General features: G+C 50.4%; 2 protein-coding genes across 10 annotated transcripts; one reads left to right on the forward strand and one right to left on the reverse strand.

The window, feature by feature from the left end:
- Positions 1-519: 519 nt before the first annotated feature.
- On the forward strand, positions 520-4,293 carry AUNIP (aurora kinase A and ninein interacting protein). Of its 2 annotated transcripts, XM_055704225.1 has the most exons (4): positions 520-709; positions 1,175-1,310; positions 2,454-2,554; positions 3,146-4,293. In XM_055704225.1, the coding sequence occupies exons 3-4, from the start codon at positions 2,494-2,496 to the stop codon at positions 4,087-4,089; spliced, it is 1,005 nt and encodes a 334-aa protein (XP_055560200.1). In that variant the 5' UTR covers positions 520-709; positions 1,175-1,310; positions 2,454-2,493; the 3' UTR covers positions 4,090-4,293. The 2 variants fall into 2 exon arrangements, with proteins under 2 accessions (XP_055560200.1, XP_055560199.1); XM_055704224.1 differs by lacking the exon at positions 2,454-2,554.
- Positions 4,294-5,808: 1,515 nt separating this feature from the next.
- Positions 5,809-17,448, reverse strand: MTFR1L (mitochondrial fission regulator 1 like). Of its 8 annotated transcripts, none has more exons than XM_055704228.1 (7): positions 17,374-17,447; positions 16,281-16,385; positions 15,457-15,566; positions 14,451-14,662; positions 10,825-11,137; positions 6,719-6,844; positions 5,809-6,036 (listed from the first exon to the last, which is right to left on the reverse strand). In XM_055704228.1, the coding sequence occupies exons 1-6, from the start codon at positions 17,410-17,412 to the stop codon at positions 6,739-6,741; spliced, it is 885 nt and encodes a 294-aa protein (XP_055560203.1). In that variant the 5' UTR covers positions 17,413-17,447; the 3' UTR covers positions 5,809-6,036; positions 6,719-6,738. The 8 variants fall into 8 exon arrangements, 5 of the variants coding, with proteins under 5 accessions (XP_055560203.1, XP_055560206.1, XP_055560205.1 ...); XM_055704231.1 differs by adding an exon at positions 17,147-17,249 and having other exon boundaries at positions 5,809-6,844; positions 17,374-17,392; XM_055704230.1 differs by lacking the exon at positions 17,374-17,447 and adding an exon at positions 17,147-17,289.
- Between the last annotated feature and the right edge of the window lie 788 nt (positions 17,449-18,236).

An 18,236-nucleotide genomic window follows, 5' to 3' on the forward strand; every position in this document is an offset into this window, starting at 1 on the left:
CACACAGCCCTGACCTGAACAGGGTGCAAACGCCGGGCAAGAACCTGCTGGGCCTCAGCTGCGGCCTGTAACAAGGGGAGAAGGCCCGGGAAAGGCCAGGGCCCGGCCCGGTTCGGTTCGATAAACGGCTGGGCCAGGAAGCATCTGAGAGAGGGGAAAATGCAGCTGTTTCGTGCTGCTCCCCTGCCCTGTGCAGGGGCTCCGGCTCCCCACCCCGCGCTGGGAGCTCTGCGAACGCTCTGCCCCGTCCCGGCGAGGAGGCACCGCGCAGCCCCGACCCCGCCGCCGCGCTTTCCAGCAGCGAGCTGCCGCCCGCCGCGTTATATAAGGCACAGCCTGGGGTGGGCGTGGCTTCGCCTGCCGCTCATCCTGTCCCACCGCTCGGATTGGTCCTTCTCTACCAGGAGCGCGCGCAGTGGCTGTGGGCGGCCGTTAGGCGGGGGCGGAGCCTGCGGCGCGGCGGGAACGGGGAGCGGGGGCCGCCGCCTGAGGTAACGCTCCGGCTCTGCCGCTTGAGGGAACGCCGCGGCCCCGCCGCCTGAGGCAGCGCTCCGGACCGTCCCTCGGGGTCCGCGGAGGGGCCTTGCGCAGCTCCGCGCTCCGGCCGGTGCCGGGGATGAAGCGCAGGCGCAGGGGCGGCGAGGCCCAGCAGGCCGGAGCGTGCGATGTCTGGCTGGACACCGGCGAGCTGAAGCAGAGCGCGTCGCAGGTGGGGTGCGGAGCGGGGGTCCCGTCTGGGGGGGCTGCTGGGGCCGCCCCCAGCGCTGCCGGCCGGGCTGTGCCCGGATCCCCGGCCCAGGGGGTAGGGGCTGCTGTGGTACTGCGAGTGAGGAGAGGGGGCCGGGCTAGGCCTTGGGTCAGGGGGAGGATGCAGAAACGTTTCAAGAGGTGTGAGAGGGACGTGATGGGGTTGGCAAAGCTGGGACGGTGCAACCCAGCAGAGAAGCCAGCAGCCTTGGCCCTGAGTGTCTTGCTCTGGGTGACCGTGCTTGAGCAGGGGGTCAGACAAGCTGGCCTCCATGGGCCCCCTCCAACCTCAGCCATCCAGTGATGGTGGCACGGGAAGAGGTGAAGCATTTAGCCAAGGTGGGAGGTGTGCTGCAGCGCTGGAAGAAGGGTAGAGTTGGTTTGCATGGCATATATTCACTTCCTACTTGTTTCTTTCCCTACCCAGTCTCTCCTAGCCAAGCCAAAAGTATTTAATCGGATTCTGGAAAGGAAATACACCTCAGTCGCTTTCACACAGACAAGAGCCTCTCAGCCACGCACCAAGCAAACCACCATCTCCACCTTCTTCAGCACTCTGACAGGTAATGCAGGAAAGCGTATGCCCCTGTAGGAAAATAGTTTCAGGCCATAATAGAAAACGCCTCTCACTTTATCTCTTGGCAGCTTTATTAGGCAGAAAAGTGCATATTTTTTCTAGTGAAAAGGGTAAAGGTTGAAGGTTTGAACTCCCAGAAGGGATTTTGTGATGGTTAATGCAAATGCAGGCACATTTTGCAGTGTTAGATTAAACATAAGTAACAGTAGTCACAGCCAAGTCTTCACTGGTGAACAATCTGAACTCTAAGTAATGCACCAGGCTTTACTCCCTATAAAACTGGAGTTTTCAGAGGAATGTTGGGAAGCCTGACTCAGCCCCAGTGCTGATACAAACTGTGGCAAGACGTCCAGTTCTGGGTTGCCTGATGGTGTCACATAAAGGACAGTCCAGTCGGGAACACCACTTTGGCTGGGATGGGGTGCAGTCTGGGCAGGAGTGCCAAGCCTGGTGGTGTCCTGTGGGCAGCACTCCCTGCCCAGGGAAGGGGCAGCGTCCAGGGCGATATGTGCCAGGTTTGTTCTAAACAATAGCAGTCCTAAATTGTTGGTTAAATGCTCTTGGAAGGGCATTATAGCTGGAAGTGAAAATTAATGTTACTTGGTTCAAAAACATCCCTGTAAGGGAAATAGGCGGGATGTGAGCGAGGAAAGCTTTTTATAAAGGATTGGATAAAGCCTCTTCTAAAGAATGCAGTGTTTAATCCAAACTGAACCAATGAGGGTTCTGGAATATTTAAGCTAATTAAGCCAGCTCACAACCTCTGTGCTTTTGAGGCTGCTTTTGTGCTCTGGAATACAAGAAATTGTGATTTGTCTGGGGGTCTCAAATTAACAAATATGGAGAGAAATGAAATGGATGCAGGAACCGCCAGCGTAGGATTGTGTCATTGTATGTTGTAAGTTGTGTAATGGCTACTTCATCAACATTGAACTAGTTCAGCAATAAGCAGATGAGAGGAAGTGTTACATAAACAGTACAATTTAATTATTTGACAGAATTTTTGTGTTGTGATAGGGTCATTGATGTTTTGTTGCTTTGGATTTGTTATCCGTACTCCTTTTGAACATGTTGTATGCTTTCTTCTGTTTCCCGCCCCCCCCCCCCCCCCCTTGATTCCCTCGATCAGTTGCATTCACTTACTTGCTGTATGTGTTTGGATTCATCAAATGCTGCTGCTGGTCACCCAGAGGCCTGTAGGATTTAAGATGCTGGAGTACTTCTTATTTGGTTGGTTGGTTGGTTTTTTTTTCCTTTTAGCTTACTCTGAATTGAGGATGAGCTTGCTTATATTGAGAAGTTTCATTAGGTTTTATATTGAACGGCTTCAGAAGCAAATGTGAGACTTGATGCTTTCATCAGGTGGTGACAGAAAGCTGTAGAAGTTTCACTGTGGAGTTTTGTGGGGGGTTTTTTGTAGTGGTTTTTTTGTTTGGTTTGGTTTTGTACCTCTTGAGCTGCTGCTTTTGAAGAGAATGTCAGAGGTGAACTGCCTGGAAAGCTGAGAGGAGGAAGGCAGAGAAGCCAAAGACTGAAGCAGCTGGAGCTGCAGCTCTTGCCTCTCACTAGAGGGAAGCTTACTTATCTGAACTATTCCAGCACTGCAGGCTGCCGTTCCATCGCAGCCTCAGCCCCGCGGTACAGATCGTGGTGAGGCAGTGGCGGTGCTGGTCTAGTGTAGAACAGTGCATGGCGCTGCTCCAGGGAGCAGTAAAGTGGCAATTCTGAGTCCAGCGTCAAGGAATGGTGCTGGGGGTGGTGAGTAACACTGAGAAATGTGTGTGTCAGCTCTGGCTTTAACCAATTCTATGTTGTTTTCAGATGAAAAAGACAAAGAAAACTCCAGGCCATCTCCTTTCATCCCAAATAAAGACTGTAAAGAAAAAGGTATTTCTTCAGCTGCCTCCCCTGTGAAGATCTTGGCTTTGCCGCAGATGGAGGAAGCCCAGAAACAATCCTTCAGAGTCGAGGAGACGGTGCAGGTTACACCCCAGCATCGTGCACAGAAAGCGCCGGACTTGCCAACTCCTTCACCAGACTCCTTGGTGCCCCACGCAGAGTCCCCCGGCGAGAGCGAAGCCTCCTGTGGGGCAGGAGAGGACTTCTGCTCCTGCAGCTTCACCCAGGATTCAGAGGGCAACCGGGTCATTGCTCACAGAAATGAGTCTGATTTATTTGCTGGAGAAATGGTTTCAGTAAGTGGTGGCATAACTTCAGACTGTGGGATAAACAAACGCGAGGGCGAGCTGCACCCAGGGAAGGCCAAGACCAGCCTTGATTCCCAACCGAGACTCGGTGCAAACCAGAATAAGAAACCACAGCAATCAAGTAGTGTTAATTCTTTAATTGATTTCACTGAGACTGAGAATATAAATCCTACTATAATGAGAGGCGGCACCTGGGCTGCTGGCTTTTATTCATCCCCACGAAGACCGGCCAGAGCACAGCCTCTGAGAGAGCGCAGCCAGAACAGTTGGGCCGAGGAGGGATGGGGCAGTGAGGCGGGGCTGGGCAGGCCCTGCGGGCAGCTGTTCACCCAGGATTCGGAGGGGAACAGAGTGATTGCTCACCACTGCCAGAACATCCCGTCCCCTTGCAAGGACAAAGGCAGCTCCCGCAGGCAGCTGCCTGACTCCCCCTGCAAGGGCTGTTCCAGCGACGCTGCAAAGAGCTTGAACAAACTGGGTGAGCAACAGTTAGATGAGTGCTATGATTTACTGTTCACGCAGGATTCGGAAGGGAACAGAGTGATTAAGCACTGGTAAGTGACCTCAAATGGGTCACCTGTGTCACCTCTTGTGAAGCCTCAGGAAAGCATTTTTTTATAAGAAAGTGGTCGGAATTAGGTAAGTGTACCCCTTGCTTCTGTGTGTATGGTCTAGCCAACAAACGCAGCAGACCCATGCAACAGGCAGGACCTCTGTGTTGTCTGAAGTTTTGCTTTAATAAAAAAAATAATTACTGAAGGAGTATGTTTATAATGGCTTGCCTGTTTCAGTCATGACTACAGCCTGTGTGGCTAAGGCCTGGCTTTAGTACTGCCTGGCGTTTTTCTCACGTGCTTGCTGTTCAGAGCCCACCGCGAATGCACCTGTATTTCTTAGGCTCCTGGAAGTCTGTATTTAAAGGTTTTTCTAGGCCCAGCTCAGGAACCACCCTGCCTCCTTCACATTCGCTGCCGTTGGGAAGCGATAGGCTCAGCTTATCTTAGAACCACGGCTGTGCCAGCCCCAGTACACGACAGCTAGCGTGTGTGGCCATGAGGGGAGGGAGACTGATGTGTTTCCACGTGTGCGTCTGTCACTGTGAAAGATGCACCTCTGCTCACTGCAGGTGGGATCGCAGCACTTCACTGCTGGTGCTGGACTGACTGACCAGAGGTTTAACGTGAGAAAGATTGTGACAGAGGAGGAACTGCAGCAGTGCATCTGTTCTGCGTAAGTCTGAACTGTAAGCTGAATGTTGGACTTACAGCTCTTTCACAGGTGGGGACGCACCCCGGTGGAGTGTGGGGTGCTGGCAGGGGCTTACAGCCTGGGTGAGGTGAAAAGCGGAGCAGTGAGTGCACTGGGCTGCAGTAAGAACTGGTCAGCGTTGGTTTGAATGTGCTTGGTGGCTGCCACATCTCACTAACAGCAGTGGTGCCACTTGTGCTGCTTGTTCAAAATAATCCCCTGCTTCTGGTAGCATTCCGGGGGGGCATGCTTTAGATTCTGTGTTTTGAAGGGCAGGGACCAGCTGCTTCAAAACTCCAGGGGTCATGAGCAGCAGAGCCCATCTGTGACCATGCTCATACTCCAGAACAGCAGCCTGCTTTGTCAGCACCAGCTGCCCAGTTTTTTATTTTTTTTCTAAATGTTGAGGTACATCTTTAACACTGCAGATGTTGCCATTTAAGATAGCTTTGCCTTCCCATTGGGTCAGCATTTTGGTACAATAGATCTGACTGGAGTTAGGTCACAGTCCAGAAGTTAACCGCGCTGATGACACACTCCTGCCTCCAGCCTGCACATGGAGCACAGTCCTGGGAACAGGGACTCTGGCTTACAGCTCCATCTTCTCCACAGGCAGGTGTATTCCTGCTGAAGCCTTATGCAGAGGAGCCTTACTGGGACAGGGAGAAGGATCACGTCATGCAGTGGCCCTTGGCATGCATCTGGGAGGGGAAGAGCTGTATCGGCTCCTGGTAAAACTGATTAAGTCTAAATGCTATTTCTGCTCTCGCTCACTGGGTGGCCAGAGGCAATAAGAGCCTCTTCTCTCACTTTTAAAGTGGGGGTGATGATTTAATTTTTGAAGGGCTGAGGGCCTGGTGGATTAAGATAATTCTTTGCATCCGAGTACCTTCAGCTGTGGCACCAGCAGCCAACACTTCAGCTGCTGCAGCTGAAATTCCTCCCCCCCCCTTCCCAAGCCAGCCAAGATATGAGCACTACTGATGCCACGTTTGGACATCTGCACATTAATAATATCAAGGACAACCATTGTCTTATTAAGGCTCCATTTTATATAAAGGAAAAAAAAAATCATACTTTAAATACAGGCAGGAGGAACACTGCAGAGAAGGTGTAGCTGAAGGAAACCTCTTCAGTTAGTGAGAACTGCAGCCACGGACAATGCCAAGTTCCTGCTTCCCTCTTCTTGGGTGACGGCTCTTGTGGTGGGTGTTCAGTTCTTAGCATTGGTGGTTCAATAAATAGACCTTTTGAGTGCTAAATAAAATACATCATCTGAATACAAGGACTATTAATGAAACATTAAATTACTGGCAAGAAATTAAAGCCATTCTGTCATGCAACTGTGGGAATAATTTATGAGTTAAGAAGTACCAGGGGCACACCAAAACCAGGCAGCATCCCTTCGACCTGTTTGATCATTGACTGCAGTTTCATCCTACCAGCGGGTGAAAGTTACCAGGAAGACGCCTTTTAGCCCTGTGATTCACCAGTCTCCCCAACTCTGAAGACCTGAAAGCATTAGCTTATTCTCAGCAGCTCTGTGCCATACTCAGACTGAACTGGACGTCTGACATCCCTTTATACTGGAAATGGTAACTAGTTATATTGTAACAAGGCTGTTAGACTTTAATGCTGAATTTGAACCTAAGGAAAATTTTAGGTAGAAAGAACGTCATCCAGCAACACTCACTGCACTCTAGCAGATCCTTATCAACAATCAACATCAAAATGCAGGTGGAAAAGAATTCCCATCTTCTTAAAAAGGTTTTTTTCTTAAATATAACAATACATGGAAAACACATCAAATCCGTAGGGTTTTCCTAAGTAAGTGTCCAGTGCAGAAACCATTCCTAATTAATAAAAGAGGCAAAAGGCTCAATCCTTAGGAAGGCAGCTACTGTGGAGAGATTTTTGGGAGCGTAACACTTTTGCTTACAGAGTTTAATGACAGTAACATCATTTCTCCTTCAGGGCCAGATCTTCATCCTTTAGGGCAAATTTTCTTCTCAGCACTTCCGCTATAAGAACAGCCGGATCTTCTTCCTTCATTGAAGTTCGGTTTCTACATGGAAGACAAAAGCGCAGTGTACTAGTAAAGCGAAATGGATGGTTTACAGCTCTGGTTAGAGCCTTTTTAAATATTTTTCTGCAGCCTTTATCAGCAGCTTTTGTAACAAGTGGAGGAGGTGCAAGAACAACAACACAAAACAACAAAAAGCAGCTAAAAACTCAGGCCTTTTATGTTGGCTTAGAAAACCTGGAGCTTGTTTTGTGGATCAAGGGGTACCCTGAAAATCTCAGCATCAAAGCTCTTTTATAATTTCTATTCGACTGTGTTAAGTAAGTAAAATAAAACTTCATTAATACAGCCTACATCCCCTCAATATATAATCTACAAGCGGTGTGCTGCTTAAGTTGAATTCCTGGAAGTATTTTTTCATGAATTCTGCTATACAATGGATATATGCTTTCATATTTAAATATAGGTAATTACAGGTATTTTAAAGGAGGGCTGGTATACATTTCCCTCCGCTCAGCTACTGCATGTGAGTTTCTCTGGTTACCAAAGCACTCTGCCTTTTGCAGCCAGTTCAGACAAGCAGTTCACGTTAGAAGCGTTAGTGAGCTTATTTTACAGGAAGCCAAACCCCAGTTCTTTTTCCTCAGCTATCACAAACTGCTCACTAAGGTTTTGTTTAGAATGGGTAATAATACATTTCAGAGCTTAACTTCTTTTTTTTTTTCTTTTTTAATAGCTGAAGTCCTCGGTCAGAAAACATCATGGGTGTTTTTAAATATTCCTAAAAAAAAAAAAAAAATCCCCCTGGAGTATTTCCATATGTGGTTGGGAGGGGCTTGTTCTCAAATTAACACTGAAGGCTCTTGGTAAACTGTGTAAGGCACCACTGAGCTGCTCAAGGGTAACCCTTAGTGCTGTGTCAGATTTTTGTCTGATGCAAGTTCTTAATTTACAGCTGCATAAATGCATCACTATTTAAAAGCTGATTCTGTAGCTAGAAGCATGCCTTTGATTTCATTCAGACAGAACTGTTCCCTCTGAAAAAGGTGTAGACAAAGATCAGAGTGCAAGGTCTGGAGCCCTCCCCAGACTTGCCTTCTACCTGAGAATCTGGAGTCACCCAAGTACCCGTCAGCTGCCACGGAAGAGGGACAGGGGGGACTGAAGCAGGCAGAGGAGGCGGTGACACAAAGAGCAGTGAGGAAAGATGGCACTGACACAGCCTGGAGCTGTGCTGATCCCAAGGAAAAGCAAAAGCTCTCCCAGGAGGAGTGAAGAGACAGATAACCGCACCAGGGTGAGAAGTGGAACCTCTCCTACCAAAGGCAACCAGTGTCCTCCAGCGAGGCACAACCTTCAGTGTCTCAGCCCTTTACAGCCACTCAAGGGGCCAAGGATGGGCGGAAAAATGAAGTTGTCCAGTCCCGTAACAGTAGTACTTACAAGTAGAAGTGTACTCACAGTCCCAGCAGCTCCTCACGCTACCTGCCTTTAACCCCCCACTGCGCACAGGGCCCGGCAGACACACCGCTCGCCACCGCCCGCGCAGAGGGCATCACAGACACTGTAACAGGCTCTATTTCACATTTGTTGAAACATGCACATTTCTGCAAGCGTTTCTCACTCATTCCTGAAGCTTCCAAGGTTGTTTAAGCACCAAGTCCTAAACAGGAGCATCAGAGAAGCATCTATGTAGTTATCTCATTATGCATCATTTGGTACCTTCATCCACTTAAAGAGTACATGATCCTTTGAAGTGTTAAAAGCGCTGCACACCTCCTAGCAGAACGGCTCTGTGTAACCGGGCGAGTACAGCTGTAGAAGTGTGGGGCTGCTCGCAAAACTGCACTGCCGCTAGAGGATTGCGTCCAGGAATTAGAGCTCACCAAGTAATGAACATTAGTGACATATTTAGTGTAATTTTTCAACTACCTGTGATTCTTCAAACAGCGTTAATTAAGCTGGAATAACCATATCCTAAAATGTCGCTTTTGCATGTAGGAGATGAGTTAGAGGCTGAGATAGAGAAACAGATGAGAGGAAGATGGTTCAGCTCCAGCAAGAAAAGAGTCTGAAGCTTTTCTGTTACATAAAAGTGTTCCCAGCCCTGATGCAAGCAGCAGCAGCAGCGTGACCCCGCTCCCACCAAGCAGGCTGTCACAAGGGAAGGGTCCTGGTGACTCGGTCCTTTTGCCCCCCTCTGTACCCCAGCGAGGAGGGGCTCGGCAGCTATCCCCTTGCCCCATCTTCTACAGTACAAAACCTCTGCTCTCCCCATCGTCTACAACGTTAGAACGAAGCAGCGTGGTTGGCAAACCCTTTCTTTGCACCCAAGCCATCTCTTCCTCCCACTCATTCACACAGCTTCTCTCCCAGGGTAACTGCAAGATCAAACACCTTCACACATTATTAGTTGTTCTCATAAATTCTGTTGAGGAAATTCAAGTAAAATTGTGACCCATTATATCGCAATGTTCCTTGTCATCTACGCGCTGCTTTTCACAGCCCCTCCCCCAGTCACCCCCCAGCTCTCCTCACGATGTGGCCAGTGCCGGCCAGAGCCGTACTGGCATATCCAGGTGTGGATAAGAAACCTCGGATTTCCCTACCGTGATCTGTATTTGTACAAGTTTTTCTTCCCCTGAATAACACACGTTTCCCTACCTTCAGCTGGCACAGATGGCAGCTTTCTTACCCTGAAGTCTGCTCCCATAGAAGGCTGACATACCAGTCCGCACTAATTAGAAGATTGATAATTACATTTTTAGATGTGAATGCTTAGTCCTAGAGGTACATGTTTCTGGTAAGGCTAAAACTTCCCATGTCACACGATGCCTCTGCGAGCCTTCCTGGATTTAATAGAGCCCTAACCCAAAGCCCTGCGGAGCCAAGGTGGGCCAGGCACATGAAACAGCAGGATTTTTCTTCAGAATCCTCTCTCCCTTTGCCTAATAATTCAAAATAAGTTTTAGATGCACAAAGCACTGCTTTGCAATAGACAGGATGAAAGAAGAGAAGCAATTCACCTGTGGTTCATGAATCCTACTCACCCCCAAGAGAGATTATAGGCTTTTATATAAAGCAAGCGTTTAGGTTTTGAGTAATATTTACCACTTAGGAAAAGAAGAACAAAAGGGTATGCTGTGTGAATTACGGATGTGTAACACCCTACGAATATTCTGGATGCAAGCTGAACATATTTCTCTCATTTGACTATATAATTTTTTCAGTGCTGAGAATTTAATTTCTTTTAAACCCAATTAGGCATAGCAATTGTGAGCAGCCATTGCACAACATGTTACTTTTGGCCAGGAGTCTTACACACATAGCAGCTGGACAGATCTTTGGGCTGAAAAACGTGGAATCTGAACTTTTATCACTGTGATTTCAGTTCAGCCAACGTTAAAGAAGCTGCTCTATCAGCTGGGCAGGATCCTGCCTCAGCCGTGAGCAGCTGGTGTGCTGGCAGCTTGAGGCATTCTCATCATCAATGTGTAAACTCGTCACAAGACAAGTGAAAACTCACTCTGCCCACGCTCAGAGCTGGGCCAGATGCAAAAGCTGAGAAGCCGAAAGGCTCCATGTGTTCATCCCCATACGTGCCATGCTGAAAAAGCCGCTGCGCTTCCCAACTGCTGGGGTCTGCACGATGGCCTAAGCACCAGCACCGGAACCCCTGCCAGCAGGGAGGGCAGCGCACCCCTTGCTCTGAAGGCTGCCAATACACACAGCCCTGGTCTTCACCTGGCCAAACGCAAGTTTCAGGTAAACAGGTTGAACCAGCCAAAGGTTGTGCTAATCGGTTTAAGTTCCCCTCCACTGCTTTCTAGCCATCACTAAAAAAATAAACAACCACCCAGAAATGTGTTAGCAAGTTCTGCTCTAAACAGGTGTTTCCCCCTGTGAATGATGACTATGGAGCGGCACCAACAAGCAGTGAAGGCAATGTCCAGTGTCTACGATGATCTGACAGACAGGGGGAAAAAAATAAATAAATTCAAAAGAGTTTAGGAAACACTTACAAATCTTTGCTCTGCTTCATCCTATGAATGTCCTTAAGAATGCCCATCATATCTGCAAAACTGCTGGCCTTTGAAAGAGAGACGGAATCTTCCTCGTCAGGATCCTTTGGTTCTGGCTTACAACACTCAGAGGTTGCAGAACTGAGCATGGAGACTGACGGCAGCTCGGGGCTTTCGAGTTCTGCTTCCTCCTCTGTGATATCGCTAATGACAAAGGAAGTTGTAGATTGGAAAGAGGGTCCAAAACAAGGTAAAGGAGAAGATGCATTTGAACTTCCTGGAGATAATAAGTCTGGTGTTAATGAAGCAGAAGCTGAAAAAGAAAACAGATAGATTGGTGGATAAACTCATACCAAACCATGTTGGTATTTTTTTCCCCCCAAAAATAACACAATATAAATCCAGAGGCATCATCTTCCAGCCTCCCCATGCTATAAGAAAACAAATTCATCATGTTCTGTTGCTCTCCACTCTCCTACAGCACCATGCTGCAACACAAAACCTTCTCCAGTCCCTTTTATCCCACTACCCCCCAAAGTATCTGTACTCCTGTCGTGCCCATCACTATCAGTTTGTAACCTGCATCCCAGCCCTGCAGAAGTCAGCTCATGTTTACTCTTTCTGTTTTTACAGATAAGAAATGGAGGAACAGAGATTTAGCTGCTGCTTGGGGTCACAGAGGGAGCCTGTGTTAGAATGTAGGTCTTAATTAACTGTTCTCCTCTTTTTCTTCATCGTCTTGAGAATCACAGAAGGGTTTGGGTTGGAAAGGACCTTAAAGCCCACCCAGTTGCAGCCCCCTGCCCCGGGCAGGGACACCTCCCACCAGCCCAGGGTGCTCCCAGCCCCGTCCAGCCTGGCCTTGGGCACTGCCAGGGATGGGGCAGCCTGGGCCAGCGCCTCACCACCCTCACATCTCATCTAAATCTTCCCAATATCTCATCTAAATCTCCCCTTTTTCAGTTTGAAGCCATCCCCTCCTTGTCCTGTCGCTACAGGCTCTCGTAAAAAGCCCCTCTCCAGCTTTCTTGCAGGCCCCTTTATGTAGTGGAAGCTGCTCTGAGGTCTCCCTGGAGGTTCCTCTCCTCCAAGCAGAACAGCCCCAGCTCTGCCTTTTCCTTTCAGGCTCCTTCCCCCCATGGCCATTACACCTGGTGAGAACACAGAGCTGGTTCGAGAGCTCCAGCACTTTGCACTAGATGGTCACAGCAGTTACCCTGTGACTACAGGCATTTTGACCCGTTTGCTTTCTATCACCATCTGTAAAATGAGAACAGCATCCACCTATTTCCACAGGGAAGAGGGGAATTATTTGCTCATGCTTTACAAAACAGCCATATAAATTCCAAGCATTAAGTGAAAATGACTTGGATATTTCTAGTGTAAAACATTAAGGGGAAAACAACCAAAACCCCAGGAACGCGCTTACTGCACGTCTCCTTGAAAGAACCTTCCCGTGTTGAAAACAAACTGTACCTTAAAGCACTAATGCCCTTCGCCTCAAGAGTAAACTTGTAGATAGTCATCGGTTTCCAATTAAGGGATTTCTCTAACAGTATATAATAAAGCAGATTGCACAATATTTCTTTTTTGACATCAATCTTTCCAAAATAAGCCTGCTAAATAGTTATCTCCTTCATCAGATTCCCGAGCTACAGCTAGGCCCTAAATCACCGCTCCCCGTTATTGACTGAGAGGACGTGAAGTCAATACAAACCGTTCTCAAATGCCAGCTGATAACAACCAGGCCCACTGCTGAGTGGAGAGGGAGAGAGAAAGGTATTAAATGATTAAATCATTTCTCTCCCATCTGAATCTCTAACTTTCCTCATTATTACTCTCCTTGAATTAAACCAGACTTTTCCAGCAAACAGCTTGAGCAACTGTAGAGCTGAGACAACACTTAGAAGGAAAAAAGCTGAGGATTTCCCCTGTTCTTTATTCTAATTCGGTCATTCCTCTGATCTCACACAGAGGGAAGAGGACGCACGCAGCCTCTCTGAAGGGGACACCTGCAATGCCTTGTTTGACACTTGCTCCCTGCAGAGCTGAGGGCAGTGGGGCTCCCTCGCCCCCCGAGCTGCTTTGGTTTAACCACGCTGCTGTAAGAGGTGAGTGGCACACAGGATCCTGCGTGCTGCCACAGGACCAAAGGTGACAAGAAGCACCAGCACAAGGAGATGGGCACTCCGTAAGTGGCAGCATCATCAGAAATGCCTGATCTCATTGAAATACAACTGCCTGCTAAAAAATTCCCATATATTCTTATATATTTACATTATTGCTATCGAGTAAATTCTTAAGGGTCCATTGGCCACCACACAGAACTGAAAAAGAACCACAGATCTCTCATGTAGAAACCAACATTTCAACTAAATTGATCACCACAACTCTTGTTTCATGTTCAAATGTGTTTATGGCTCGTGGGTAGCTGGACTAAATGTAAGCAGTCATTAAAGCTGCCGGTCCCTCAGGGCTACAAGAACCAGACAACCACATGGTCTTTCGCAGATCATGAGAGATTTGCTCTCGTGCACACACGATGCAGTGCAGCGCTAGGCAGCAATCTGGGAATTTAAAAAAATATTCGCTTTCAGATGTCAGATAAGGAAGGTTTCATCAGTCACTATTACCCATCATAAACAGGAATTAACCCGCCTGATGTCACTGCAAGTGTGGCACAACCCTGTCTGGTTTTTTTTGTTTTTTGAAGTAATCAGAAGAATTATAGGTCCTTCTTTTCCTCTGGAAAGCAGCCACAACACAGCTGTCGCCTTGGTTGTTGGCAAAAGCATTCTGCATAAAAGCAAAGCAGCTTTTAAGAAAAACTGTCTTCAGAAAGGACTAAATTCCTTTAGTTTGCAAAACTGTTGAATGTTTTTTGAGTTGGGGTATCAACAACTCTGCCTTCTGAATACTCCATAAACAGATACCAAGAGGTTACTAACTTACTGGTTTCCACACTCTAAACCAGCCACTGCTGCAGCAAGACCTGCAGAACAACTTGGATTTGGATCCTGCCAAACACTGTCATGTTTTCAGAGCTGAGGATACAGGAAAAGCCATGAAAGGAAGAGAAGTAAAAAGTCTTTCTTCACAGTTCAGCTCTATGGCTAAAACTTGGCTTCTACCTGCATACGATTTTACTAAAAGAAAGAAATCAGTAAGTTCAATGAGGCTTTTCCCCAGACACCTGATTTGCTTCAGAAATGGCACTGTCATTTCCGCAACAAGAATGAACACTAACATCTCACTCCTACCCGAATCGGGACATAGCCCTTGCACTCAGGGCTGACTCCGAGCAGGAGGAGCAGGAACACACCGGGTGTTTTCAGGAAACCAGGTGCTTGAGATGAGTTGGCTCATGATGATGAAATGCAGCAAATGCAGACATGACACAAAGCAGCACTCCGTATTTCTTAATAACAAGCTGGAATCCTCCAGTGAAAGAGATGCTGCTAAACACGGAGCCAGCGCTGAGCTGACACCAAAGGTGGCACCTCCCCAGCGGGAGCCATGGCTCTGCTGGGACAACAACGTGCAAGTCGGTCTGTCTGGAGGAGATAACGTCGTTCACTAACTCAGCCCTTCTCGTGCAACAAAGAAAAAGCTCGTTATATTCCTACCTGACTCTGCAGCGACTATTTTAGCTATCTGACTCCGAAGGTGACTCAGCTCATCCTGGAGCTCTGTTGTTCGGCTCAGTGCTGGTAAACCAGGCTTCTTCAAGGCGAGCAGCTTCTCCTCCTGCTTCCTCAGGTTGGGGACTGAAGCATTTCGCTGTATAACGGTGAAGGGACTTGGCTTCCACTTGTGCTTCAGCGGGCGAGTGTCACTTCTACAGGACAGAAACCCATTGGTCATTAACAAGGTCCAGAGCCCCCCATGACAAGAACGCTTGGCAACACCCTGCCTCTACCTCAGGGCACCAGAGGACTGCAACACCGTGAAGCAAGGCCCTGTGTCACCGGGCTGTACACACCACTGCACATACCACCCTGCAGACGTGCTGTGCCGTGGTGTGCGCTCTCTGCGTTACAAGGAACGCAAAGCCTGTCACAGAAACCACGACGCAACAGCACAAGATGCAGTGAGAGGACACAGGGACACAAGTCTGGGAGTGCTCACATGGTTTCAAGTCATTTCTCTTCCAGCAACTGTGCCTCCCTGCCGGGCAGCGCGCAGGTGCACATGGGAAAGGTCACCTCCCAATTAACTTTTGCCTTTGATTTCAAAGTCCGTTTTGTCTTTCACAAGGTCTCTGCTCCTGTCGCTCTGCTTTGAGGACACAAGTTCAACCGACCAGAACCAAACTCCTGGGGGCAGGGCACTGCAATCCTGGGAGAACTCAACTATTCAACTTTCTAACAAGCAAATACCACAGATCGGGGGGTTATTCTGCACAGATCTTTCAGTGAGTAAAATACGGCATGGCACAGGCTACAGGAATTCCTCCTGGGGTCCTTCGTCCAATATTTTTTCCCCCCCTGTCTCTTGGGAAAAATGCCATTCAACAGGCACGTCAGACCTTGAAAGGACTGGAAGTTGTGATCATTTGATCAATGTCTGGCCTGAGCTGTGCCAAATAAACCAACATGTAGAAGAGCCAGCAGACACAAAGAGGAAACCAACCTGACTCTGGCATATGTTTCTTCATCATCTGCTGCTATCCACACAATGTCTGCCAAGGTGGGGACCGGAGGGACGTCATTTAAATAGAGCTCTGAAACATTTGGGAGAACCTAAAAAGAAGGAAGTTACATTAATGAGTGGGAGTGCTGTCTCCTGAAGCCGCCCCAGCTGTGCGGGACTGGCTGTCAGAGCCTTGCTCCTCCGCACCAGGTCGGCGGTGGCATCTGCCAGGTGTGTGACAGCAGTACTGCTTGGCTCGCGGCCACGCAGCGCTTCCGCGTGTCGCCTCCAGCATGTGCTCCTGGCTGTTACTGCGCTCGCGAAGCCGAACGGGGGGTGGCCAAGGGACACTCGATACGGCTCAGGGCACTGCCAAGGCCATGTGCAACACTTGGCCACTACAAGTCCCAGCACTGTCCTTGAGCTTAAACAGTGACAGTGATGTAAGCGTTTCCATAAACCCGTTTTTACTGGTCAGGAAGCACAGGCCCAGAAGGCATGTGGCCCGCTGGAGGGCATGCAGCAAAGCACCAGTTCTGCAGCGCTGTGTTTCTGTCTCCCCCAGCTTTGCTAACCCCATCCACAGACACTGTCTGGGCAGGTATTTGCCTCAAGTTGCCAATAATCACTTTACAAGAACAGAATTTAAAAAAAAAAAAAAAGGAAGAAAGTCTTAAAATTAACTACACCGCTACATGAGTTTTGTGAATACAACTCTGCAGACATGCGTGGCTGGCAGAACAGCATCTCGTGGCAGTGGCTTGCCTTGCTCAAGAACAACAGCTTCCCACAGGGATCACCAGATCCCTTTGGCGCCCGCTTACCTCAAAGGTTGCTCTGGGACAGGGTTTTAAAGGGAGGGTTGACCCAATCCTCCTGACAACACTGCGTGCTGAGCCGTGGGGTTTGTTCTGCCAGATGGGGATCGTCTACAAGAATCCATGTGATAGAATTAATTAATGTTTCAAGTCAGTTGCCCTTCTTAAAATTTATTAAATGAGAAATTGCCCTACACAACTCAAGAGCTCTGCTCTCTTTTTATTTGCTCAGTGATACTTTTAGTTGGGAACTTGCTAAGAACGAAAGTCCTCACTCTATAAAACTACATTTCAGCTGAACAGAAAGTCAGCCGGTCGCTACGGGGCGTTTTAAACACGGGTGGAATGTTTTCAGGACTCAAAATGAAAAGCACTCGGTGAAAGGAGGCACACAGCGTCGCGTGAGGGGCCCAGGAGAAAAGTGAAATCAGAAGAAATTCTCATTTAAAAGGACACTCTCACTTCCACAGCATCATTTGACAGAGGCAGCTCTGACAAGGCTGTGCGTGTCCCTCGGAGGGCAGCGAGGTGACGCCTGGCCCAGCCGAGGGCGGGTGAGAACGGGCCCGGAGCGGGACTGCGGGAACAGCGGATGTTTCAGCCATCGCGGGATGCTTCTGGACCGGCTTCCGAGGGTGACGCGCCCCGTCCTTTGGCCGCTTCACAGCCGCCACGGGGGTGCAGGAGGCGGCCCGAGGCTCCGGAGAGCGGACACCGCGGCGGCAAACGGGAACGCGACAGGCTCCCGCGCCAGAGCCGTTACCGCACCGGGGCCGGCAGGTAAGGCCGCCCGGGCGCCGGGCCGGCAGGCTGGGAGTCCCGGGGGTGCTGAAGCGGGGCCCGCGCGGGGGGCCCGGCTGCGGGACACTTACGGACTCCGCTGCCATCTCCGGCTGCTGCGGCGGCCGCCGGGGCGGGCTCAGCGCTGGGTGCTGCCGCGGGCCGGGCCCATCTCACCGCGCTCCCCGCCGCTCACTGCAACAGAGAACCGACCCGCTCACGGAGCCCCCGCGGCCGGCAGCGCCCCCCCGCCCTCCCCCGGTCCGTGCCGGCAGCGCGGTGCCCACCCCCGCCCCTCCACCTCGGGCCCCGCCGGTACCTGGGGGGCGGCGGCCCCGCGCGGCCCCTCCGCCGCCATCACCCGGAAGCAGAACCCGCCCCCGCGCTTCCGGCGCCCCCGCGCACGCGCCGAGATGGCGGTGGGGGCAGCGCCGCGGCCCGGCCGCCCCCCCCCCTCCCCCGCGGAGGCAAGGACTGCAGGAGGCTGAGCGTGGTGGGACGGGTTTAACGAGCGCAGCTACAGCCGGGGCCCGCGGGCCCCTCCCGCCGCGCGGCACCGACCCCCCCCTCCCCCCCCGGCAAACATCGGCTCCGACCCGCCGTGGGCTTCGGGCCGGCGCGTCACAAGGCCCGGGAGGTGGGGGAGGGCAGCGCCTCCCCCGGCACCACAGTCCTACCGGGAAATAGTGTTTACAAATAGGAGACGGAAAGCTTGGCACGGCAAGGCCTCGGGCAGCGGCGTCTGTCCGCAGCAGCGAGTGGGCAGCCACGCAGCAATTAGGCAGGTTTGGAGTTAATGAGTTAACAGGGGGTCGAGTCCCCCCGATGCTTCTGCCACTGGTCAGACCAGCCCCTGGCACCCCCAGCTCAAAGAGCCCCAGAGGTGGCCCGGGCAGCACGGTGGGAGCCCAGTGGCTCACAAGAGGGAAACTCAAGGTACTCAGAGGGGATCCCGGAGGCTTCGTGTGGGCTGAGCTCAGGCGTGGACCCCACCCGTGCGTGGGACCCCCGTGGGCACCGTCTGCAAGGGAGCTCTGCACCTGCAGGCTCAAGCGAGTGACGCTGCCCCATGGCACCACACAGGGCGGACGGGCCTCCCCGGCCCTGCAGAACTGCAACTATCCCTGTTTTTCCAAGTCTTGACAGCCAAAAGCAATCCCTGCCTGCTCAGGCACTGCCCTC

This window comes from Falco cherrug, chromosome 3, assembly GCF_023634085.1.
Source record: "Falco cherrug isolate bFalChe1 chromosome 3, bFalChe1.pri, whole genome shotgun sequence".
NCBI lineage: Eukaryota > Metazoa > Chordata > Aves > Falconiformes > Falconidae > Falco > Falco cherrug.